Below are 27,181 nucleotides of genomic sequence, written 5' to 3'. Positions count from 1 at the left end.
ATACTTGGCCACCTGATGCGGAGAGCTGATTCACTGGAAAGGACCCTGCTGCTGGACAAGATTGAAGGCAAGAGAAATGGGTGACAGGGGATGAGGTGGTTGGATGGTATCACTGTACATGAGTTTGAGTAAACTCTGGGAGTTGGTGATGGACAAGGAGGCCTGGAGTGCTACAGTCCACGGGGTCACAAAGAGTCAGACACAACTGAGTGACTGAACTGAACTGAACTGATCTTCTAATGAATATTCAGGGTTGATTTCCTTTAGGATTGACTGGTTTGATCTCCTTCTCCAAGGGACTTATATATACTTTGACGTATATAAATAAATAAATATATATATATAACTTAATCATTTTGGTGTACAGCATTTTTAATTTTAAAATATAATGGAAAGAAAAGAGTTTAGACACTTGTGTGCAAAGGATCATTTCTGTCAGCTGGCTACTGTCGATCTATACTGTATTTTCTTCAAACCAGCATTTGCAGCAATCTGATTACAGAGCATAATTTTCTCCAGTGGATGGGCGTTTTCACCCGTCTTGCCCCTTTTTTTTCTTGCAGCGTCACTGGAGTGCCTTGAGCCTGTAGCCTAATTCCACATGCAGAGCAGCCCCTCTGTCCTTATCAGCCTCCCACAGCCTGTGAAGCCCTCAGTATGCCTCTGTCCTTTGCCACAAACATGAGGGTCAGGTTCCCTCTCATGGCCATTGGCCTGGAAGTTGTCATGATTGTTTTATTTGCATTTTTTGTTCAGTATGAAACGAATAAGAACACTTCCACGAGTCCCAACAGCACCGAGTTACCTGCCATGGACACGGACAAAACCATGGAATCGTATCCTCGTGAGTGAGCCGTCTGCTTCTTGTTGTACATTTTTGGGTTCTCAGAATGTGAGGTCTGTGGCTATTGTAACCTGTAGCACTCTACATTGGAGCCCCTTGTAGAATTATGTGACAGTTCTGAGTGCTAAGGGTATATAAGTTTATGCTGGGACATTTGATCTCTGTAGTTCATGTGTTTGGATAGAATCTGTATGTATGAAACTATCAGAACAAGAAGCTGAGAATTGAATTAATTGATCAGTTTTTTACCTTCTTTTTCTTTTTTTTAATTAAAAATGTTTTACTGGAGGATAGTTGCTTTACAATACTGTGCTAGTTTCTGTTGTGAGGCAAAGTGAATCAGTGATATGTATACATATATCCCCTCTTTTCTAGATTTCCTTCCTATTTAGGTAAATGACTCTGCTTTTTCCTTGATTACTAGTTCTGCAAGGTATAAAAATATCCCTCCCCCACCGAAAAAAGAGAAAAAAAAAGACTTAGAGTTAACTTTGGAGGGGAAACTAGAAACAAAATGTAATGGGGAAAGGGAACCGGGATTTCATGTGAGAGCCTAAGGTATAAGAAGGGGTATTAAGGATGATACAGGATATAAATGATACTGTTGTTGTTTAGTCGCTAAGTCATGTCCGACTCTTCTGTGACCCCATGGACCACAACTCGCCAGGCTCCTCTGTCCATGGGATTTCCTAGACAAGAATACTGGAGTGGGTTGCCATTTCCTTCTCCAGGGTAATTTCCCACCAGAGGGAAGGAACCCATGTCTCCAGCATTGGCAGGCAGATTCTTTACCACTAAGCCACCAGGGAAGCCCCGGAGATGCTGTACTGAGGGTTTTATAATATTCCGAAAGGAAGACTGTTTGTTCCTCTGAGATGAGAATAGAATTGTGAGCACCCAGCGTAGTTTAAAAGCAGAACCCTTCCCTGGGAATGGCGACTGAAAGAAAGAAGGGATTTAGTTTCAAGTTTGGAAGAACAGGTTATGAAATAGTTAGTATATCAATAATAATCACCATTTACTGACTGACTATGATGAGCCAGGCATACTCCTCACCTTGTTAACCAAGGGGAGAGGTAGTAACATAATCCTATTATATAGACTGGTTTTTTAATGAGGTACAAATAATTTATTATTTATTAAATGTTAAATTGTGTTAAATTATTCTAATAGCAATATTTATTATAGTTCTAGAGCCTATCTCTAAGCTTTTCAAAAACAATGTGACATTTGTTCTTTTATTTCTACATTTTTTGAGGGAATAAATATAATGGGGAGTATTCCTGAGTAGAAATTATGACCTAGAGTTGCTGAGCCAAAATGCACCATCTCAAGTAAAGGACACAGTTAGGGCTGTAAGTCAGAGGCTCCGGGCCCACATCTAGTTCTCTTTACACAGATGTCCAAAAGGATTCTGATTGCAAGAATTTTACAATTTGCAAGTTCAAGAACACCAAAACAGACAAGAATTCTGTTCAACTCTGTGCACTTTTGTGCATTTCACTTCATTTCATCTTCTATCCTTCTGGCTGTAACTTGAAAGTATTGCTAACAGGATTTTCTGTTATATCAGCTATATCATACAAGAAACAAAAGAGGAATCAAACAAAAAAAACGATGTCAAGGGCAGGATGCTTTTTCCTTTTGCAGAGGAAACATCAAGTCACAGTTGTCAATAATAATAATAATTAACAATCAATATACTTTGAAACAGCCAACACACACACACACACACACACACACACACACACACCCCACCACCACCACAATCTCTCCCTCACCATAAGGGCAGTGAGGCTGAGACACAGGCAGGGGTCAGGATAATGGAGGGAGGATTCAAGCAATAGAGGCCCCTGAGGGCCCAGAAGAAAGGCAGTAAGCAGAACACAAAGCGATATTTTACAGGGAAAACAGTCTTCTTGCATTCAAAATGCTCTCCACAGCCCAGTCTATAGACAATCCAAAGTTTTCCTTTCTAACAGGTCCACAGATACAGAGAACAGGCTTGTGGTTGCCGAGCAGGAAGAGGGGTCAGGGAGGGATAGCCTGGGAGTTTGGGATTAGCAGGTGCAAACTATTATATAGAGAATGGACAAAGTCCTAGTCATCTAGCACAGGGAAGTATGTTCAATAACCTGTAATAAACCATAAAGCCAAAGGGGAGAGTTGTCTCTTTAGTAAGGTGGCTCTCAAGATGTAAAATTCCACCTAGTACTAATCTTCCAGTTCAGCTACCTTATCACTGGTTAAAATACTTTGTAGAACAGCCCTAGAAACGACATGATTTTACTGATTATATGTATATATTTTTCCCCACATTTCAAAACAACCTATGTACACCAAACTTATGTAACAGCATAAGTCATTGGAGAGAAGTTTATGAAACATTCACTAATTAAGAAGCAAAGTTCAAGTCAACAAATATTTGAGGGTGCCAGCCTAGCACCCTGCATTGTGCCAAGCACAGGGATTCAAGACAGGAAAGGCTCAGTTCCCATCTAAGAAGCTCACAGTGCATTACAAGAGTTCTCAATTGCAGTATGCTGAAAGTCATGTTTTTCACAGATAAATCAGTGTGTTAGTCACTATGTTGTGTCTGACTCTTTTCTGACCGTAGCCCAGCAGGCTCCTCTGTCCATGGGATTCTCCAGGCAAGAATACTAGAGAGGATTGCCATGTCTTTCTCCAAAGGATCTTCCTAACCCAGGGTTCGAACCCATGTCTCCAGCATTGCAGGCAGATTCTTTGCCATCTGAGCCACCAGGGAAGATCTAAAAATTAATTAAGTGGGATATTAATTTATATTTGAAACAAATTCAATTGAATATAAGTTTATTCATCCCTCTCACTTACTGCATTCAGCTGTGCAATGCAAAGAAAGGGATGAGGTCACACAGACCTGGCCTCTGAACCCATCCCAGGGCACAACCACAGAAGTGAGTGGCACACCCGATGTCACATGGCACGTAATGACAGACCCCAGAGAAACTAATTTGAGAAACTAGCTCTACCCCATATTTTTGGCTTTCATGGCACCCAGCAAAAAGTTGACTGCTTTGTTGAGGCAAATAATTTGACAAGAAATGAGGCCTGACTGTGGCTGAGGCTCAGTGGTAAAGAATCCGCCTGCCAAAGCAGGAGACGCAGGAGACACAGGTTCAACCCCGGCAAGTGCCCTGGAGGAGGGAATGACAACCTACTCCAGTGTTCTTGTCTGGAAAAAGCCATGGACAGAGGAGTCTGGTGGGCTAGAGTCCACGGAATCTCAAAGAGCTGGACGCGACTGAGAGCGCATGCACACACTATGACCCAATCCTTGCTAACACGCAGAAAGACTAGAGAAAAGTAGGGTTTAAGAAGAAGGCTCTTTAAAGACTATTAGAAATTCTACAAACACAAGGTGTTTAATGCTTATGGGACATTAAACCACATCAATGAATTCTTCATCCTCTGTTAAACATTAGAATCCATTAGCCTGTCTTGTCACTTTGAGGGGATCATCTGTCCATGTGTGATCTTGTTACATTGTACACTGATCACACTTGAAGAATTACGGAAGATACAGCAACAGATTAGTACAATGATTTATTTTTAAAATCTCCATTTAAGAAGGTCCCTATATTTATTCAGATTTTATTTATTTATTTACTTATGTTTGGCCATGACAAGGCTTGCAGGACCTTAGTTCCCAACCAGGGACTGAATCCAGGTCACAGCAGTGAAAGTGTCAAGTTCTAACCACTAGACTGCCAGAGAATTCCTCCTTCAATTCATTTATTACAAAAGATTCAGCAGTCTAGATGTATGTTACAGGCATAGGGTTACTACAAGTGCAGGAAAACAATTCCTAGGAAATTATTTGCTTGTATTCTAAATGATACCTGAAATTGTTACAATAACTGAGTTAACATGCTGTGTTTTATAATCTAACAATAAGATACTGGCCTCTGGTATGCTGTCTTTGAGTTGAACAGTTTTGTTTACGTGAAAGAACTGGAAGCAGTGAGTTCAAATAGAACTGAAATCTTGGCTTCTAACTACCTTCTCCACTGAGGGGCTCATTCCAGGTCGGGGCAAAGAAAGCACAAGGAAAACCAAGTAGGCATACACTAACTGGGATGTGTCAGGAGAACACAGGATCCTACTTGAAAGAACACCAATTAGCTGGATTGAGGGGCAATGGCACCCACTCCAGTTCTCTTGCCTGGAAAATCCCATGGGCGGAGGAGCCTGGTAGGCTGCAGTCCATGGGGTCGCTAAGAGTCGGACACGACTGAGTAACTTCACTTTCACTTTTCACTTTCATGCATTGGAAAAGGAAATAGCAACCCATTCCAGGGTTCTTTCCTGGAGAATCCCAAGGACGGCGGAGCTTGGTGGGCTGCCGCTTATGGGGTCGCACAGAGTCGGACACGATTGAAGTGACTTAGCAGCAGCAGAGAATTAAGAATAAGAACAGTGTGATGATGATAGAATATAACACACTGAAACAAAGGAAAAAGGCTTCAATGAGTCCACAGAAATATACCCTAAAGCAGGGTAAGGGGATCAGTTTGGAGTTCTTTATATACAAATGCCAACTAATTAATACAAAATAAGTAATAGATATAAAAATTATAATTTTGAAATTAAAAAATGTAACAATTGACTCTAGAAAGGTTCACCAACGACTGCTAAAATTATTAGGTAAAAAGCGATTGGGCAACACAGGATGAAATGTATATCCATAGGGAGCCATCTGGCAGAACAGTCTTAAGCAAGTGGTCTGATGTATCATCAGCAGTAGTAAGACAAACAAATTATGTGCTAGCTGGTATGATGAAATGGCAATTGCACAACACCATCTGTATTAACAGTCTTGCCAAAATATATAGTCTGATTCCAATTTTGGTGAAATAAACAAATGTAAACTGTGGTACATTCCACATTAAAGGCAAATCGATACCATCAGCAAAAAGCATGGTGTGAAGTGAAGTGAAAGTCGCTCAGTCGTGTCTGACTGCTTGCAACCCCATGGACTATATAGTCCATGGAATTCTCCAGGCCAGAATACTGGATTGGGTAGCCTTTCGCTTCTCCAGGGGATCTTCCCAACCCAGGGATTGAAACCAGGTCTCCCTCATTGCAGGTGAATTCTTTACCAGCTGAGCCACAGGGGAAACCCAAAAAAGCATGGTGAGAGACTCTAAATTAAAAGAGTCTAAAGACATGTAATAAGGGCTTCTCAGGTGACTCAGTGGTAAAGAATCCACCTGCCAGGGCAGGAGATGCAAAAGACACAGGTTCGATCCCTAGATTGGGAAGATCCCCTGGAAGAGAAAATGGCAACCCACTCCAGTATTGCTGGGATAATCCCCTGGACAGAGGAGCCTGGAGGGCTACAGTCCATGGGGTCACAAGAGTTGAGCAACTGAACATGCACACACAGACACATAACAAACAAAACGTATGAAATTTGAGTAGATGAAGGGGGTAAAAAAAATCCTATAAAAGGACAATTTGGAAACAGTTAAATAAATTCAAATATAGATTCTAAATCGGATGTTACTGTATCCATTTTTATCCAGTTTTAGATCTGAGGATAATACTGTGGTTATTTAAAACAATGCTCTTTTGCTTAGGAGATTCACGCTGAAGCGGTTTAGGACAAAATGTCATACTTTTCAATGGTTTGAGAGATATATCTGGAAAGAGAGAACAAATACAGAAAATATTAGCAACTGATAAATCTAGCGAAATAGTACATAGCTCTTCAATGTACTATTTTTTCCAAATATTTGAAATATATAATAACAAAATATGTGAAAGTAGGGGAGGAAAGATACCACTGCTAGGATACTACTTTTCAGAAAAGATAAGTTCAGAATGAACCCCCGAATGGTTCCAAAGATTGGAACTCACTAAGAACCAATCGCTATCTGCATGCAAACAGCTTGCCAGCCCTCAGTCATTAAAAAAACAAACAAAACAAAACCAGCCAACCCGCTTCTAATTGGAGAGTGAGTTGAACAGTTTTAACTACCTGATCCAGAAGAATCATTTCTCTGAATAAGAGCCCTAGAATCCCAAAGAGGCAAATTCTCAGCGACCCTCACCTGTGAGTCATTTATTCCTGCATAAACTAGGCATCTCCTGAAAAGCTGCAGTTGCCAGACTTTCTGCTGGGTCTCCAAGGAACAAGCCATTTAGAGATTCCTACATTAACACTTGCACTCACTTTCCTCTGAAAGAATGCCGTACCGGCAGTACTCATTCAATAGTCTATCTGAATAGATGATAAACAGGCACAGACAAGCACATAAACAAATAAGATAAAACCAGAGGGGCATGCACGGTGTTACAGCTATGCCCAGCAGCACTGTGCAGAGCGCCTGGTTCCTGAAAGTCATCTAGAAGTAGGCCAGGTAAAGAAGTGTTGGATGTGGAGGAATTCCCTAGAGGGCCAGTGGTTAGAACCCATTGCTCTCACTGCTGGGGCCCCAGGTTCAATCCCTGGTCAGGGAACTAAGATCCTACAAGCCACACAGAGTGCCCCCCCCCAAAAAAGTTGAGTGTGGGGAGGAGAGGACATTCTAGGCAGCAGGCATATATGGGAGGTAGAGGGGAAAGAAGGCTCTGTTTCATTTTGTTTGTGGTTGGGGGTGGAAGGGGAGAGTTGAAATAATCAATTACATTTCAAAGTTATCGGGGCTTTAAAAGATATCCTGGTCCAAGCTAAATGTGGTAGTAAAATACAGAATAAAATTACCAGACATTGCCAAATTTACTTTAGAGGCTAAAATTGCCTGCTATGGACAGAAACAGACAAATGCTATATGACATCACTTATGTGTGGAATCTAAAAAATAATACAAATGAACCTGTATACAAAACAGATACAGACTCACAGACACAGAAAACAAACTTATGGCTACCAAAGGGGAGCGGAATGGACAAATTAAGAGTATGGAATTAATAAACTACTCTACCTAAAATAAATAAGCAACAAGGATTTACTATATAGCACAGGGAATCTGACTCAATATCTTGTAAAAACCTATAATGGAATATAATCTGAAAAGAAAAAGTGAATCACAGTGCCTTAAACCTAAAACCAACACAATATTTTAAATCAATTATAATTCAATTTTTAAAAATTGCCAGCTATTGAGAATATCTGATTTAGATGAGATATCAGAGTACTGTCGGAGTACTTCACAGAAGTTCCAACCAGTAAAGAAATACTTTTTTCCTTCCGTAAAGAATTCCTTTAATGCAGCATAATTTAATTGCAGCATAAAACTGACTTCATGACCCTCTCCCTAGTGCTTACCCACAAATAAATTCCTAGAGCAGGATGAAAGATAATGCATAATCCTAACTGTTTATAAACCTTTTTATCCATAACTTTTATACAGAATCATTATCTGTTGAGTCAACTTTGTAAGCTCTCTTTAGCAATTTAAATAATAGATGAGGTTCTAGGGGTCTCCCCTGGCGGCTCAGAGGTTAAAGCCTCTACTTGCAATGCGGAAGACCTGGGTTCCATCCCTGGGTCCGGAAGACCCCTGGAGAAGGAAATGGCAACCCACTCCAGTATTCTTGCCTGGAGAATCCCATGGACGGAGGAGCCTGGTGGGCTACAGTCCACCGGGTCGCAGAGTCAGACACGATTGAGCGACTTCACTTTCTTGAGGTTCTTAGGCCCCCTTGTGGCGAAAAGCAGTAACAAGCATGAGATTACAGGAGAAAAAAAATCGGGGCACTGTCAGTACAAGACATCCCTCCCTCCTACAGCATGTCCGGTTTTCCATTAGCTGGAAGAGCTACTGTGGGGACGACTAGGGAAATCTGAATATGACGTGTTAGATTATAATTGCAAATTGTGATTATTCTGCCAGGAATGATGATGGTGTTGTGATTGTGTAGAAAAATGTCCTTAAATTTTTGGGGATACATAAGTATTTAGGAGTGAAACGTCATGTCTGTTATTTACTTCAAAATATTTCATAAAAAATAGGAGATGAAGCATGTACATAGCAAAATGCCAACAACTGTTAAATCCAGGTGATAAATATATGTGTGTCCATTATACTATTCTTCTACTTTTCTGTAGATATGAAAAATTTTATAAGAAAAATTAAAAACAAAAGGGGAAAATGTCTGATTTACCACGAAAGGAGGAGGAGGATGGAATCTGAAGAATTATTACTCCTAGTGTGAGACATTAAAAATTGGCTAAGCCAATTTTTAAATTAGTTGGCTACTCCATATTTTTAAATCAGCAGACTCTAGAAGGAACAAGACACTCTAGGGGAAAAGAAGAAACACATTTTAGAAAAGTAGCTTGAAGGAATGAAAAAACCCAGTGAAGTCAGTAGACTGGGTTCTTACTTTTATTTTAGCTTTGTGAGTATAAGTAAATTATCTAATTTCTCTGGATCTTAGAGTCTGATCTAAAAGCAAAGTAAAACAAACAACAAAGACTTATTGTACAGCGCAAGGAACCCTTATAATAACCTATAATGGGAACACATCTGAGAAGGAATATAGATAGATAGGTATGAATTACTTTGTCATATGTACATTTGAAATTAACAATATTATAAATCAACTATGCATCAATAAAATAAATATCAGCAAAGGAAGTTGTAGAGCTAGGAGAGACGTTAGACTTCATCGAATCCAAACTGTTCTTTAAAAGAGGAGAAAACTGAGTTTCAGAAAGGTCTAGTAAAATCATAGCAAGTCAGTAAGTCAGGCATATTCTCTGAGCTCCATTCCAACTTAGCCTATGACCTAAATCAAATGTTTACATTAAAAAGTGGTAAAAACAATTTGTAAAGAAAAAAATGTGTATATATATATATATATATATATATATATATATAGTCACCTGTATTTCCAAAACCAAACAATTTGACAGTTGCCTGTTGATAAGTCAGGTAAAATCCCAATTCAGAAGTTTTCTGGGTGGATATGCGATGAGATGAGGGTGGGCATTCAGAATGAGGGTATAAGTCAAACTGTTGCCAATATGCATTATCTCACTAGGAAAAAAAGACTACAGCATTCTCTTCTCTGAGACCTCCTTCACAGCTGCTAAGGAAAGAGAATCTTCTGAAATTTATTTTTTCCCTTCTCACCCTCCTCATACTGACTCTCTTGGGAGGTGGAGCCAATGAACAATAAAATAATCAAAAGACTCACTGCCTGGATGGGGTCGAAAAAAGGCTGATGCTGTGTGTGCCTGAATTAGGAAGTTTGGGTCTGGTTTTCTCATTGTCTTTGTTCCTAACATTTGCTGGACTCATGCACAAATGAGACCAGCTTCTAAACCACCAAAAGACCCTTGGGATTCAATACATGATGCCAACCTCTGCCTGTCCTGGTATCTATCATAGAATAAGACTATAGTGTGGGTTCCCACACTTTCAGCCAGCCCTTTTCAAATACTGGGAACCCTTGGAAACACAGCATCTTCATCCACTTCCAGGTGTGTGATCACTGCCACAGATTAGTGCATCGGATTTAACTTGCAAAGTTTGAAAAAAATGTGATATGCAAGTTATGTCAGAAAGAAAGTCAGGAAAGGTCTACAGAGAGAAGGGGAGCCCCCAGGAAGGTGCTATAGACTCTAAGAGCAGCATTAGCCTGAAGGAAGTTTACTGGGGCATGTTTTATGATCAATACCTACAGCAGAAGGGTTTAGGCAGAGAGAGAAAGCCTCAGGTGGCCTCATAGGAAACTCTGAAACTGGGATTGTCTAGCTTCAAGTGGCTCTTTTCCCAAAGTGAGGGGATGCTGTTGTGAACCAATCATTGGGTTCAGGTGACCCAAGGAAAAGGCTGTGACTGGACAAGAGTGTTCCTCAGAGAGAAGTGAGAGCTGTCACTCACAGTACTCCATACAGCCCTGGAAAATGTGAAATAGAGCCTTTTCAGTATTGCAAATGAGAACGCCAAAGTGCCCTGAGGAGAAGTAACTTGCCCAAGGTCACACAGTCATGTGACACTGTTGGGGGAACCTCAGCCTCCATCTCCATCTCCAAGTCAAGAATTTGTTCCTCAAGAGGATACAGCCTTCCTTCCACTGGCTTAGAAAGTGCAAACAAAGACATCAACCCATATGACTTAAATAATGATCTGTTAAGATTTCCATTTGAGGCATAAAGATACCATCTCAATCATTTAGCCAATAGTGCCTCATTCTCTATATGCAGGCTTTTGTGACAGATTCAGGGGTCAAAAGATGAGAAAGCCCTAAACCCTTCAATCAGGAAACTCACAATGTAGTGCAGGTAATGGACCCCTCATCAAATAACCATCACTAGTATGATACGTGGTAAATAAATGGTAATGCAATGTAACAACTGCTAATGCTGAGGTTTGGGGAAGACTGGAAGAAATATTAATTTTCCCTGGGAGTACTGGGAAAGTCTGCAAGAACAGGTGATTCTGGTACTGTATTTAGCAAAGGTGTCCTCACGTGGAAAGTAACGGAAAACTCTTCAGGGAGAGGATGGAAGACATATTGGTATGATAGTGCATAGTCTTCCAAGACAAGGCTCGAGCACTGAATCACTTGCCCAAGGTCGCCTCGCGGGTAAGTAGCCACGCTGGCACTGCAGCCCAGCCTTTGGCTGTGCAGTTAACTTTCCTTTTGTAGTGTTTTCTGAAAAAGATGCAGCACTTAGTAAATGGAATATACTATGATGTCACACTTTCTCAGTGCTCCCCTTATGCAGATTTCTTTTTCTTTCTCCCCTTTGCAGACTTCCAAGATGTGCACTTTATGGTATTCGCTGGGTTCGGCTTCCTCATGACCTTCTTGCGGAAATATGGCTTCAGTGGTGTGGGCATCAACCTACTCATAGCTGCTCTGGGACTCCAATGGGGCACTATTATACAGGGGCTCTTTCGTAGCCACGGACAGAGATTCCAAATAGAAATCAAAAAGTGAGCACCCATTACTTTCCAATCGTGTTTTCAGAGCAGTTGTTTCTCCTCTTAGTCCCCTGAAAGTCAGACTCTGAACTAGTTTGCAGATTGTCTCCTTTCCATGAAACAAATATCATTGGGATCCAAGGATCTAAATCAATGCCTTGCTCGACTGAGATGAGCCATATATTCATGTCTATATCCTCTCTGATTTGACTTTAAGGGTATGAGAAATCCCCTTTCATAAAATTATTATTCCTTTCATTTCAGCTAGAGAGAGCAAAAATCCTTCTTTAGTAATTTTTCTGAGACTGTTTTTGACATGTAAAGGCTCCAGAAAGTAATTCATTTATCAGATCAATAGAAATAAGGTAAAACCCTAAAAGAAGTAAAGAACAGGTAGGCCAAAGGAAATGCAAGAGTAACTAAAAATTGCATGGTGAATGGAGGTGGGGGTGGGCAAGGAAGTGGGAGAGGATAAAAGTAGGTCTGGAAGAAGCACCTGACGGGAGGGAACAGATGGGGAGAGGGGGTTTGAACTCTGGACAAGGGGATGCTATATTCATCACAACTCACATATTTGAGGTGTGCATTGTTTTTCAACGTCTTCTTTCCTCTTCCCTCAGCATGATACAAGCAGACTTCAGTACAGTCCCAGTTCTGATTTCTTTTGGAGCTGTCCTGGGAAAAACAAGTCCAATCCAGATGCTGATCATGACAATTTTAGAAATTACTGTGTTTGCTGCCAATGAATTTCTGGTTTTTGAGGTATTTTCGGTAAGAGTTCAGTTGACACTTACCTAGCTTTGAACAGCACAACACACGTTAGATGCCCACCATAAATAAGCAGAGACAAACCTTGGTGGCCACGACACCATAGCAAGTAATAATCATAGTCATCATTTGAGTAACTATTGTAAACTAGAAATTCTATAAACCTTACCTAATTGCATTGACACCACAACAGTGTTAGACAGGTATTATGATGCATTATTATGGTTCATTTATATACAATGAAACTGATGGTCACAGATACTAAATGACCAACTTGCCTGAATTTGAATTTAAATCCAGAATTTCCTAGCTCTACAACTCTTTTTATGTAAATACACTTTCTATCAATGACCAATTCCTATTTATATTTCAACTACTAAGTGAATTGCCCTTTCAAAGTCTTTTATTAAAGCTTAGATCAAATGTCTTCCCCTCCATGAAAATCTGATTGATTCCCCCAAGGGAAATCGAATATGTCGGGCACTCTCCAGTATTCCATTTATTCTCGTTGTTGTTCAGTCGCTAAGTTGTGTCCATCATTTGGGGACCTCATGGACTACAGCACACCAGGCTCCTCCATCCTCTACTGTCTTCCACAGTTTGCTCAAATTCGTGTCCATTTACACTTCTGTTGAACATGTAACTTGATAACAAATACTTTGGCAAATTTCTGGGTATCATGTGTTGGTGATTCAGCTGCAAACGTCTCTTCATAGAGTTTACAGTCTAGTGAGGGAGACAGACATCCAACAAATTTTCGTGCATTCAACCAACTACCCATAGAATCACAAACACACACACAATTATTACTATAAATTGCAACACATACTATGAAAAATAAATAGAAGGGCTCTGAGGAAATATACCTAGAAGACCTAATTTATATTGTGGAATCAAGGAAGGTTTCTTTGAGGAAAGTGACAGCTAAACTGGACCTGAAAGGTATGTAAGAGTTTATCAAGCATGAAAATTTAAATAAATTAATAAATTTGTATCATTTTTCTACTTTAATAAGTACACAGCAATGCCTTGGGTTTGGCACTCTGAACTTTCCCTCTAGAGACAAGAACTGTAGGAAAATGCATCATATCCACTCAGTGTTCTAAAGAGGGACTAAAATATATTTCTTCAAATGACTCTTGGACCTCAACTGGTTTTCATGGCATCATAGCAGAGTCAATGAATGCAAAAGTCATACTTGTTTTGTATCAGGTGCAATGCATAATATCACACTGAGAATCTGTCTAACCTGAAAAAGTAACCTGAAATGTATTGAGTGCCCACTAAAGACCTAGCCCTTGAAAAACACGGTCCCATCTAAATCCCACCACAAACTGTACTGGCTGGGTAACATTTCTCCATTTCACACAACTGGAGATTCAAAGAAGCAGAATAATTTGCCTAAAGTCACATCAGAGAAGTACCTGACCTAGGACTGAAAGTCAGTTCTGTTTTGCTCCAATGCCTGTGCCTTTTTTTTTACATGATCCTGTTTTATTCCCCTTTCTCTGACTCATTCACTCTCTCTCTTGATCTTTTTTGTTTAATGCATGAAGCAGTCCTTAATGACCTCCCTCCTGTATTGAGTGCCACCTCTATTTACATGAATGCTTCCACCCCTCAGGCCTCTGATATTGGAGAATCGATGACCATCCATGCCTTTGGGGCTTACTTTGGTTTGGCTGTAGCAGGCATCTTGTATCGATCAGGATTGAAAGAAGGACATCCCAATGAAGAGTCGGTATACCACTCGGACTTGTTTGCGATGATTGGTAAGTTGGGATGAAGTTGCCTGATTCTTGTCTATTTGCTCAGACACAAGGGAATGCCTCTCTTGCCCCCTAACTCTTAGATAACAAAGCCTAAAAGTAAAGACAGCATGTTTGTGCCCAAGGTAAACGACTTCCTCTGGACTGTCTTTCATATTCAGAACGATTAGTAATATCTGTTTCTGTGATTTACTGCAGGGTCTCTTTTCTTATGGATATTTTGGCCTAGCTTTAATTCTGCCACTGCTAGTGATGCAAAGAAACAGTACAGGGCCATCGTGAACACATACTTCTCTCTCGCTGCCTCCGTGGTCATAGCCTATGCATGTTCCAGCCTTCTCGAGAGCCAAGGCAAGCTCAATATGGTGAGTGCCATGTTAACCCCCATGGAAGTTTGCTAAGCAACCCTGATGGCTGCTCTGATGAGTAACTCATTTCTACATCACTGCTGAGCTGTCCGAACAAATCACAACCCTGCAGACCTTAGAGGATAATCTGAAAATAACATTCCTTTATTTTTCAGATGTGTAGTGTGACAAATTAAAAAAATATTATCAAGGAATTTACAGTTTTACAGGGAATATAGTCAGGTTTCCCAGGTGGCTTAGTGGGTAACTCAGTGGGTAACGCAGGAGATGCAGGAGACAAAGTTCCAATCCCCCAGTTGGGAAGATCCCCTGGAGGAGGGCATGGCAACCCACTCCAGTGTTCTTGCCTCGAAGATTCCATGGACAGAGGAGCCTGGCGGGCCACAGTCCATGGAGTTGGAAGAGTCGGACATGACTGAAGCGACTGAGCATGCGCACAGGAATATAATCAAGCAAAAAATCAAAGATCTGAAACATGTTTCTTTATTGATAGAGCCAACTGTCCCCAGGTTTTCAGAAAATCTTAGAAACAGCACTTTCTGTAAGGGTAGAAAAAGAGTGGGAGAATGCAAGTTGATTCTATTTTTCTAACAGCAAATATTTCAAAGAAATAACAACTAAATGTACTGTGGGATCCTGAAGAGTGGTTTAGTTGCTAAGTCGTGTCAGAGGAGCCTGGTAGGCTATAGTCCATGGGATTCTTCAGGCAAGAATACTGGAGTGGGTTGCCATTTCTTTCTCCAGGGATCCTGAATAGGATTCTGGAAAAGAAAAGGGATATTAGTGGGAATATTGGTAAAATTCAAATCAGGTCTTCAATAGTAGTATACCAATGCTAATTTCTTAGTTCTGTGATCATGTAAGATGTTAACATTGAGGGGAACTGGATGTGGTATATATGGAAATCCTCTGCAATATTTTTGCAACTTTTACGTGTCTATAATTATTTCACAATAAAACATTTTTTTAAATCTCCCATAATGGTTTTTTTTTAGTTTCTTGCCTATGAGCTGAAGAAATGTCAGTGAAGGAATAATCCTCAAATCGGCCACTCTTCTAAACTGAGAGAGAAAAAAGATATTGTATCAAAATATTTCTAAACATAGCTGAGAACATGTCTTTCAGTTCTCTACAAATTGTTTCATGAGAAAAAAAAAAACGAAAACAATTAAAAGAAGCAATCATGCATGGCTCAGTGGATCTCTTTCAAAAGTACTGACAACCTTTTTTCCTTTGGCAGAACAGCCAGAATATGTTTTCTGATGAATTCTGGTAAATGGAAACTGGTCCCTCTTTCCAGCATTCTCAAATGTTCTCAGGACAGTGACACTTGGTTAAAGCTGTTGGATGTATAATACGTGCATTTCAATGCCTTTACATCCTGTCCTTGATTAGTGGAATATCATGGACTCGGCAAAGCACACAGCAGCCATAAGCCTGTTTCAGTTCACAGTAACCATAAACACATTCCAAAGCTGCATAGAGAGGCAGAACACTGCCAGAATAACTGCTGCATATTCCCTCCCTCCCACAACTTCTCTTGATTCTGCCACATCCCTTCCCACCCTAGTCTTACTAACTCGATCTCTTGTGCACAACCGAGGAACCCTATAAGAAAGATGCTACAGGTCAACTGCTGGGAAGAAGGGCCTTCTGGAACTACAAAGAGACTTCTTAAATAAGAATCCATAACCCTTCCAACTGAAGAATGTGTGTGGAATCCATCAAACCCAAGATTGCTACAGACCTTCTGAACTCCTGCTCCTCTCACTCACATTTCTGTGCTCCACACAGGTTCACATTCAGAATGCAACTCTGGCTGGAGGAGTGGCTGTGGGCACGTGTGCGGACATGGAGATTCCCCCCTATTATGCTATGATCATTGGGAGCATTGCAGGAGTGGTCTCCGTGTTTGGGTTCAAGTTCCTGACTGTAAGTATTAACAGACACTCTCAGTCAAACTTTGGACCTGCCCCATCACCTTCTCATATCCCACCAGCAGAGAAACGCTATGAAAAGTCCTTTCTTAAGCACCTCTTCTTGGAGCACTCAACATGTCAGTGTTCCAATGGTTTCTACTCTTTCTTGCCTTCTTTTGTGGATATCAGTTACTTGTAAAAATATGAACTGAATGTTAAGTACTTGTATTACTTTTCTCAGTTTTTATTGTGATTGACATTTGTTGATGATGTTTGCTTTGCATAATTAAAGATTCTGAGCCCTTTCCAGAGGATTTACGATCCCACCAGTAGGTAAGAATGAGCAGGACTTAAAATCACTTACTGTCACATCCATCTTCCTAAGACTGAAATGAGAAGTTTTGCCACCAGTGTATTCATATTCTTTGATGTAAGTGGGTTTCAGATGTAGATGGGAAACTGGCCTGGACATAAAAATTTTCCTGCATGTTCATTTACTTTAGTCACAGGGCTCTCTATAGCTAACAAAATAATAAGGCTTCCTCTTTTTACCATTTCAGCCATTTTTCACTACTAAACTGAGGATCCATGACACATGTGGGGTCCATAACCTACATGGCTTACCTGGTGTGATAGGAGGCCTTGCTGGCATCATCACCGTAGCCTTGGAGAAATCTGACTCGTGAGTGAAAGAATATGTTTTCCTGTTCCCCAAGGTCAAGTGCTGTTTCCTCTCACTCTTGGAGAAACCCAGTGATAAGAGTTTTTTCTTTAGCAATCCAGACCACAGTTTGTAAGTACTTTTCTTACTGAAGCCAAAGAGACATAACTGAGGGCCAAGGAAACATTTCCCAATTTGCATTTTAATAATCTGAATAGACACATGAGAGTAAATAAGCTTAATTCTTGCTCAGTGGCCAGATTTGGGGTAGATTTCATGGTTAAGAGTCTAGTCCTTGGGTATACAGACTTAGCAACAACTTAATTTACTCAAGAGGAGTTGAGGGCGCAAACCTTGGAAAGTCCATTCACATATGTGGACAAAATTCACACATATCTCACACAGTAGATACAATATTTTGTCCTAGAGTCAAGCCTACTTACTCACATGTGTCTATTCAGATTATGAAAATCTAAATTGGGTTTATTGGTAAACATAGAACAAGGAGAAGTTAACATACTTAGGGGACAATTTTTCAAATCATGGCAGCCTAACTTTAATAATGCTGTTAATTTTGTCTAATCCAGCATTTTCCAAGTCTATTTTATCATGAAATACTTTTCATCAGAAACATCTTTTAATACCTTGTGAAAGATATTGGTAAATTCTGATAAAATTAACTGACAGCTTACAAAAGAAGAAAATCAAATGAGTATCATGATAGTGTGATCACTCACCTAGAGCCAGACATCTTGGAATGTGAAGCCAAGTGGGCCTTAGAAAGCATCACTATGAACAAAGCTAGTGGAGGTGGTAGAATTCCAGTTGAGCTGTTTCAAATCCTGGAAGATGATGCTGTGAAAGTGCGGCACTCAATATGCCAGCAAATTTGGAAAACTCAGCAGTGGCCACAGGACTGGAAAAGGTCACTTTTCATTCCAATTCCAAAGAAAGGCAATGCCAAAGAATGCTCAAACTACCGCATAATTGCACTCATCTCACAAGCTAGTAACGTAATGCTCAAACTTCTCCATGCCAGGCTTCAGCAATATGTGAACCGTGAACTCCCTGATGTTCAAGCTGGTTTTACAAAAGGCAGAGGAGCTAGAGATCAAATCACCAACATCTGTTGGATCGTAAAAAAGCAAGAGAGTTCCAGAAAACATCTATTTCTGCTTTATTGACTATGCCAAAGCCTTTGACTGTGTGGATCACAATAAACTGTGGAAAATTCTGAAAGAGATGGGAATACCAGACCACCTGACCTGTCTCATGAGAAACCTATATGCAGGTCAGGAAAAAACAGTTAGAACTGGACATGGAACAACAGACTGTTTCCAAATAGGAAAAGGCTGTATATTGTCACCCTGCTTATTTAAATTCAATGCAGAGTACATCATGAGAAACGCTGGGCTGGGAGAAGCACAAGCTGGAATCAAGATAACCGGAAGAAATATCAATAACCTCAGATATGCAGATGACACCACCCTTATGGCAGAAAGTGAAGAGGAGCTAAAAAGCCTCTTGATGAAAACGAAAGAGGAGAGTGAAAGGTTGGCTTAAAGCTCAACATTCAGAAAACGAAGATCATACATCTGGTGCCATCACTTCATGGCAAGTAGATGGGGAAACAGTGGAAACAGTGTCAGACTTTATTTTTTTGGGCTCCAAAATCACTGGAGATGGTGATTGCAGCCGTGAAGTTAAAAGACGCTTACTCCTTGGAAGGAAAGTTATGACCAACCTGGACAGCATATTAAAAAGCAGAGATATTACTTTGCCAACAAAGGTCCATCTAGTCAAGGCTATAGTTTTTCCAGTGGTCATATATGGATGTGAGAGTTGGACTGTGAAGAAGGCTGAGTGCCAAAGTATTGATGCTTTTGCACTGTGGTGTTGGAGAAGACTCTTGAGAGTCCCTTGGACTGCAAGGAGATCCAACAAGTTCATTCTAAAGGAGATCAGTCCTGGGTGTTCTTTGGAAGGAATGATGCTGAAGCTGAAACTCCAGTACTTTGGCCACCTCATGCGAAGAGTTGATTCATTGGAAAAGACTCTGATGCTGGGAGGGATTGGGAGCAGGAGAAGAAGGGGATGACAGAGGATGAGATGGCTGCATGTCATCACCGACTCGATGGACGTGAGTCTGAGTGAACTCCGGAGATAGTGATGGACAGGGAGGCCTGGCATGCTGCCATTCATGGGGTTGCAAAGAGTTGGACACAACTGAGCGACTGAAATGAACTGAACTGAACTGAACTGAAATATATATTAAATATTCAACCTCACTAGTAATCAAAGAAATGCAATTTAAAACAAGTTATCCATTTTTCAGTATATAATATTGGTAAAGATATTATAAATTATAATACTGAATGGTGGCTAAAGTAACAAAGTTCAATTCAGTTCAGTCGCTCAGTCGTGTCCGACTCTTTGTGACCCCATGAATCGCAGCACGCCAGGCCTCCCTGTCCATCACCATCTCCCTGAGTTCACTCAGACTCACGTCCATCGAGTCAGTGATGACATGCAGCCATCTCATCCTCAGTTGTCTCCTTCTCCTCTTGCCCCCAATCCCTCCCAGCATCAGAGTCTTTTCCAATGAGTCAACTCCTCGCGTGAGGTGTCCAAAGTACTGGAGTTTCAGCTTTAGTATCATTCCTTCCAAAGAAATCCAAGGGCTGATCTCCTTCAGAATGGACTGGTTGGATCTCCTTGCAGTCCAAGGGACTCTCAAGAGTCTTCTCCAGCACCACAGTTCAAAAGCATCAAGTCTTCGGCGCTCAGCCTTCTTCATAGTCCAACTCTCACATCCATACATGACCAATGGAAAAACCATAGCCTTGACTAGACGGACCTTAGTCGGCAAAGTAATGTCTCTGCTTTTGAATATACTATCTAGGTTGGTCATAACTTTTCTTCCAAGGAGTAAGCGTCTTTTAATTTCATGGCTGAAATCACCATCTCCAGTGATTTTGGAGCCCCAAAAAATAAAGTCTGCCTCTGTTTCCACTGTTTCCCATCTATTTCCCATGAAGTGATGGGACCAGATGCCATGATCTTCGTTTTCTGAATGTTGAGCTTTAAGTCAACTTTTTCGCTCTCCTCTTTCACTTTTATCAAGAGGCTTTTTAGCTCCTCTTCACTTTCTGCCGTAAGGGTGGTGTCATCTGCATTCTGAGGTTATTGAGATTTCTCCCGGCAATCTTGATTCCAGCCTGTGTTTCATCCAGCCCAGCGTTTCTCATGATGTACTCTGCATAGAAGTTAAATAAGCAGGGTGACAGTATACAGCCTTGACATACACCTTTTCCTATTTGGAACCAGTCTGTTGTTCCATGTCCAGTTCTAACTGTCGCTTCCTGACCTGCATACAGATTTCTCAAGAGGCAGGTCAGGTGGTCTGGTATTCCCATCTCTTTCAGAATTTTCCACAGTTTGTTGTGATCCACACAGTCAAAGTCTTTGGCATAGTCAATAAAGCAGAAATAGATGTTTTTCTGGAACTCTCTTGCTTTTCCATGATCCAGCAGATGTTGGCAATTTGATCTCTGATTCCTCTGCCTTTTCTAAAACCAGCTGAACATCAGGGAGTTCACGGTTCACGTATTGCTGAAGCCTGGCTTGGAGAATTTTGAGCATTACTTTACTAGCATGTGAGATGAGTGCAATTGTGCGGTAGTTTGAGCATTCTTTGGCATTGCCTTTCTTTGGGATTGGAATGAAAAGTGACCTTTTCCAGTCCTGTGGCCACTGCTGAGTTTTCCAAATTTGCTGGCATATTGAGTGCAGCACTTTCACAGCATCTGACTTCCCTGTAGCTCAAATGGTAATGAATCTGCCTGCGAGGCAGGAGACCAGGGTTCGATACCTGGGTTGGGAAGTTCCTTTGGAGAAGGGAATGGCAATTCACTCCAGTATTCCTGCCTGGAGAATTTCTTGGATAGAAAAGCCTGGTGGGCTACAGTTAGTGGGGTTGCAAAGAGTGGGACATGACTGAGCGACTAACACAAAGTAACAAAATGGAGATATAAATTGTACAAGCTCCTATTTGGAAAAGGCCTAATTAAGTCTATAAACTTTTACAAATAATCCCATTTCTAGTTAAGTTTTATTTTAGGGAAATTATTGGACAAGTCCATAAGCATGTTCATAAGAGGATTTATTCTCACAGCATATTTTAAAATATGAAACATAAATTGTAATCTAAATATTCAATCTATAGAACTGTAATTACAGTATATTTATATAGTGTCATACTCTGTAGCAATAAAAGCTATGATCCAGATCTACATTCACTGACAGAAAAGAACATTAAGATTTAATGTGAAAACCCAGTATCATGATATGATTACATTTTTATAAAAATAGTTGGTTATATTTTACATGTTTATACTGATAGGATTGGAGGGAAATTAAACTGTTCCCCTTCTTTTTCTTAAGGGTTTTGTATATTTTTACAATAATCATACATTTCTTGGACAACTTTTCCTTCAGTAGAAAGAGATTAAACCCTTTAAATTGAGAGAGAGAGAGAGAGAGAGAAAGAAATCTGAGTCAGTACATTCTTTCCCTTGAAGGATGAGGCATAAAGAGCAACACACTTTCCTCTTCCAGCAGTTTGCTGTCCTGCAATCACTTATTTGATCTTTCAACTATTTGTTAACTGCCTTTTAAGAGGCATTTGCTAAGGAGAGTCCCACACTCCTAGTTCTTTTGACAGCTTTATGCATTTCTATAGCTTTTTATCATATTCTTCTATTCCCCAAATTATAAGGAATTTTTCATTCACTTCATTTCAAGGTAACTACTTCTAAGATACAGAAAGAAAGAAAAAATGAAGTTGCTCAGTCGTGTCCGACTCTTTGCGACCCCGTGGACTGTAGCCTACCAGGCTCCTCCGTCCATAGAATTTTCCAGGCAAGGGTACTAGAGTGGGTTGCCATTTCCTTCTCCAGGGGAACTTCCCAACCCAGGGATCGAACCCGGGTCTCCCGCATTGCAGGCAGATACTTTATCATCTGAGCCACCTGGGAAGCCCTTCTGAGATACAGAGACACACTTTAATATCTCGTCCCTACACTATATGCTAAAATCAGCTTTTCTGATTTTTCATTTCATCACAATTGTTTTTAGGGGGATGGGGTAAGGAGAGATGTCAGTTTCCATTTGTTTTGCTCATTGCTCCTTTCTCATTGCCTAGAAGGGAAGCTGGCACAGAGCAAGCACCCAATAAATATTTGTTGAATCTGATCTCCAATTACATTTTTAGAAATACTAAACCCTTTCTGAGGAAGATATTTTCATCATTTTTGAAGAGAAGGGTGGTTCTTGTATATGTGCTTATAAGAATTTGTGAACATTGATTAAGAGTTTCAAAGAAAATATATGAGATTAAAGAAAAATTGTAATAACTGTTTGCTGGTATATCATGCCACACTCTGGCCTGAAGGTGGCAAGCATGCACACCCTCGGGAGACACGGGATTTTTTTGGCATCTTGGACAAACAATTCTGTATTTTTGGCCTCCTAGGACTGCAGCGGTCAGTCAACTAGCTGCGCTAGGTTCTTCCATTGCAACAGCACTTGTTGGAGGGCTAATCACAGGTGAGCATAAAAAATAAGCATTTCCCTCTACCTCATGCTCTCAGCATAATAGATCTTATTAAACATTGATAAACTTAAAATTCTTCTACATTTCTGACAGTAATCATGTAAGCTCCAGGGAATGACTTTATAACAGTATTTTAATTACTAAGCAAGTTGATTTTCCTTTTCAGCCTCATAACATGACTTATTTTCTCCCCGCTTTCACAGGTGCAATTTTAAAGATACCTTTCTGGGCACAACCACCTGATGAGGACTGCTACGATGATTATGTTTATTGGGAGGTACTGTGTAGTGCTCTAAGGATGTATATGATGACCATACTAGGCAAAGTTCTGCCCACCACATGTCTAGATGTCTGTGTGGCATCCTTAGGACAAAATTGGTTGAACTCCCCACTTATAGAGAGAAATTGAAACAATGTGCCCAGAAAGATAAAATCAGAAGCTATAATATCTTGCAAAGCAGAAACTAGATGAAGGAAAAACAGACTTTAGTTGACAAGTACCCTTTCGCTCCTCCAAGAGCAATAAAAAAAATAAAGAAAAGCTCCTCATAAAAATATAGGAATCCTGGGCAGCCATGTGAGATTTTACATCACACATAAGTAGACCAAGCAGGTGGGACATGCAGGGTTGAAGAATCTTGGTGAGGATACAAGAAGTTCTGTGACTCACGAAACATTAGCTTCTTTCCATCCTCCAGTTTCTACCTCTTTATTTCATTGACATTTTCTTCCAAATTATTTCCTGCAAAGCCTAAGAGTGATAGATACTTGGATGCATTCAAATGGGATTTTCAAAGAGAGAACAGGTTTGCGAAAGAGAATGTAGTCAGGATGGGTGGGATAAATATTTTTGTTCTTTTGTTTCTTCCCAACTCAAACAATTTTTATTCCCAGTTCTTTCTATACTTGAATAAGAATTACAGAAAATATCTTTGTTTCGAAACTAACCTTTGATAAGCCCAGTGAAAGAAACTATAAAACGTGCCTTAATCTTTTTTTTTCCCTTAAGGTTCCTATGAGGATAGAATATGACAACCGTTTCCATGAACTTCTCGACTACCTCCCATCAGAACGTGAAGCCTAAAAGCCTGTGCCTCAGCTTCTTTTCCCATTATCTAGACTTGAAACAAAATGGCAGCATCCGATGAGTATATGGAATGGAATGGATAGATCCTGAGCCCCACATATCCAGTGTGAAAACATTTTAACAAAATCTGGAGCTGTCTCTTCACATCAGTGATTGTTTAATTGAAGAAATGTGACTCATACAACAGATGGTCAAATGGATTCTTGCCAGTGGGTAGTTACAGGGTGAATATTCTATGTATTTTCTTGTATTTTTTTCCACATGGAGGAGGATTTACAATGAAACCAGCACTTTCTAATCATGTCAGTTCCTTAATGTACATACTACATCTTCAATCCCAAAGATTATAACTGGAGCCAATGGAAATAATTTATGTAAGAAATAAGAAGGAAATGTATGTATGTAAACAGTAATATGATTTTTTTTTTTGACAGTGCTTTCTGGATTTTAAAAATGGTCTATTTTAGAAGAATTGTGTTTTATTTGGCAGACTTGCTGAGGATTTAAATTCAGGAGGCATTCTCTGAAATAGCTTTGAGGACTGTTCCAAAGAGTGGGAGGAGGGGAGGTGGGGGGCGGAGACAGGATACATAGGAGTTTTGCAACAAAGACCAGGTGATCAGAACATCAAAAAATTACTGATTAAAGAAAACCAGGTATTTCAAGTTAATGAATGTAACTCTTTTCTAAGTATGGGAAGATGCAAAAGTCTGAGCTCACTGAAATCATTCATTTGATTTGCACCTTAGCTCTCTAGGGTCAATTATTGTTGTTTTCCTTCCTGAGTCCCCTCAAGGTGCACTGTTGAAGGTGCCTGCAGTGACTGGGGGCTTGATGGTGGGCATTCTGCGTTTTTATCCTGAGTGCCTTCAAGGCTCACCCTTGGGAACAGAGTTAATGGCTAGTGGCTGCAACAGCTTTCGTATTCTGATACGGCAGGCAATATTTTTCATTTACAGTTTGAATATTCTTATACTTCATTTCTTTTGCATGTTTACTATTTGAAACAAGAGCTCAAATGCTATCTATAAGTCTATTTTGTATAAAATGCCAGTGGATTAAATGTCATTATAAAATAAAATGTTTGTTTTTGGCTCTTTTTTCTTCTGTGGTTAGAATTCACTTTAGTAACAAGCACCTGCCCACACACACACACACACACACCCCACATTCTTCATATTTAGTCCATACTCAATTCAGAGAAATTGTTACTATGTAACAACTTAATGAAATTTGCCCATTCCAGTCCATTTTATTTCACTGATTCCTAAAATGTTGATGTTCAGTCTTGCCATCTCCTGTTTGACCACTTCCAATTTACCTTGATTCATGGACCTAACATTCCAGGTTCCTAAGCAGTACTGTTCTTTACAGCATTGGACTTTATTTTCACCACTAGACACATCTGCATCTGGGCGTTGTTTCCAGTTTGGCCTAGCTTCTTCATTCCTTCTGAAGCTATTTCTCCACTCTTCTCCAGTAGGATTTTGGACACCTACTAACCTGGGAAGTTCATCTTTTGGTGTCACATCTTTTTATCTTTTCATACTGTTCATGGGGTTCTCAAGGCAAGAATGCTGAAGTGGTTTGGCATTCCCTTCTCCAGTGGACCACATTTTGTCAGAACTCTCCACCATGATCCATCCGTCTTAGGTGGCCCTACATGGCATGGCTCACAGTTTCTTTGAATTAGATGAGGCTGTGAGCCATGTGATCAGTTTGGTTCATTTTGTGTGACTGTGGTTTTCATTCTGTCTTCCTCTGATGGATGAGGATTGAAGGCTTTTGGAAGCTTCCGGACAGAAGGGGCTGGCTGTGGGGAAACTGGGTCTTGCTCTGGTTCTCCTAATGGGTGGGGCTGTGTTACCTGCCTGTAGTTTGGCCTGAGGCCAAACTATGATAGGGGTAATGGCATTAATAGCAACCTCCTTCAAAAGTACTTTCACCAGCATGCCGCAGGTCCCAGGACTGTAGTATTCAGGGCCCCTGTCATCCCATGCCTCAAAAGAGACTCTTGGACATTCACAGACAAGTCTGGATCAGTCTTTTGTGGGGTCACTGCTTGTTTCTCCTGGGTCCTGATGTGCAAAAGGTTTGGTTTGTGCCATCTAAGAGTCTGCTTCCCCAGTCCTGCGTAAGTTCTGTAATCAAATCCCACTGGCCTCCAAAGTTAAATTCCCTGGGAGTTCTCAGTCCCTTTGCTGGATCCGCAGGCTGGGAAACCTGTTGTAGGCCCTACAACTTTTGCAACAGTGCAAGAACTTCTTTGGTATAATTGTTCTGCAGTTTATGGGTCATCTGCTCAATGGCTCTGTGGTGGTGTTAATGGTGACCTCCTCCAAGAGGACTTATGCTGCACGCCACACCTCCCAGGTCTTTTGCAGCCAGAGCCCCTGTCCCTGCGGCAGGCCACTGCTGACCCCTGCCTCCACAGGAGACCCTCAAACACTCAAAGGCAGGTCTGGCTCAGTCTCTTGTGGAGGTCACTGTTCCTTTCCCTGGATTCTGATGCACATAAGGGCTTTGTTTGCACCCTCCCAGCATCTCTGGCAGGTATGAGGTTTAATTCTAAATGCAATTTCTCCCATCCTACAGTCTTGTTCGGGCTTCTCCTTTGCCCTTGGACGTGGGGTATCTTTTCTTGGTGGGATCCAGTGTTCTCCTGTTGATGGCTGTTCACCAGCTGGTTGCGATTTTGGTGTTCTTGCGGAAGTTGAGTGCACGTTCTTCTACTCCACCGTCTTGACAACTGTGGTTTACTTATTACATAGTCACTATTTTTAAAAAAATCAAGTTAATGTCTCATGTTATAGCATAAGTTTTTAAAAACTGAGTTTGGTAAAGGTAACCAACATAGTCATGTAAAATTATTTCTAGAGAAATAACATGAAAATTTTTTTCTCTCTGTTAACTCTGAAGATTTTTCTTCTGTTTCAGGAGTCCTGAACTCTTGCCAGGATGTGCTTAAGCATCAAGGAGGCCTTTTCATAGTTAATAGGACTTCAGAACTGAAAAGCTACAATAACAGTGAATTATTTAATGTATTATCCCTCTGGAAAAGCTGTATTTAAAATATTTTATAGACAAATAGGTGACTTTTTTTCAAACCTACTTCAATTTCTCTTTCAAATGGGCTTTTTGAAATGTGCTTACTTATAAAAGCCCACTGTCCCCTCTCCTGCTGATCATCACAAAGAATCATCTTCATCACCAGGATGTCCCAAGA

General features: G+C 40.5%; 1 protein-coding gene across 2 annotated transcripts; it reads left to right on the top strand.

The window, feature by feature from the left end:
* The first annotated feature begins 654 nt into the window (after nucleotides 1-654).
* RHAG (Rh associated glycoprotein) lies at nucleotides 655-25,036 on the top strand. 2 transcript variants are annotated; one of them, XM_042236958.2, is made up of 10 exons: nucleotides 655-844; nucleotides 11,598-11,781; nucleotides 12,390-12,531; nucleotides 14,162-14,309; nucleotides 14,505-14,671; nucleotides 16,469-16,606; nucleotides 17,154-17,275; nucleotides 22,788-22,861; nucleotides 23,072-23,145; nucleotides 23,878-25,036. In XM_042236958.2, exons 1-10 carry the CDS (start codon nucleotides 658-660, stop codon nucleotides 23,950-23,952), a joined length of 1,311 nt encoding a protein of 436 aa, XP_042092892.1. In that variant the 5' UTR covers nucleotides 655-657; the 3' UTR covers nucleotides 23,953-25,036. The 2 variants fall into 2 exon arrangements, with proteins under 2 accessions (XP_042092892.1, XP_004018928.4); XM_004018879.6 differs by having other exon boundaries at nucleotides 12,390-12,540.
* Nucleotides 25,037-27,181: the final 2,145 nt, after the last annotated feature.

Source organism: Ovis aries, chromosome 20 (assembly GCF_016772045.2).
Source record: "Ovis aries strain OAR_USU_Benz2616 breed Rambouillet chromosome 20, ARS-UI_Ramb_v3.0, whole genome shotgun sequence".
NCBI classification, from domain to species: Eukaryota; Metazoa; Chordata; class Mammalia; order Artiodactyla; family Bovidae; genus Ovis; species Ovis aries.
The sequence above is the reverse complement of the archived record's forward strand: the minus strand, read 5'-3'. Positions and strand labels throughout refer to the sequence as shown.

What these genes read in the sequence shown, in the direction of transcription:
- RHAG (XM_004018879.6), top strand. Translation starts at nt 658, where the DNA reads ATGCCTCTGTCCTTTGCCACAAACATGAGGGTCAGGTTCCCTCTCATG. An exon ending in GCCAAGGCAAGCTCAATATG is followed by an intron (nt 14,672 to 16,468) that starts GTGAGTGCCATG and finishes TGCTCCACACAG; the next exon opens with GTTCACATTCAGAATGCAAC. An exon ending in TGTTGGAGGGCTAATCACAG is followed by an intron (nt 22,862 to 23,071) that starts GTGAGCATAAAA and finishes CCGCTTTCACAG; the next exon opens with GTGCAATTTTAAAGATACCT.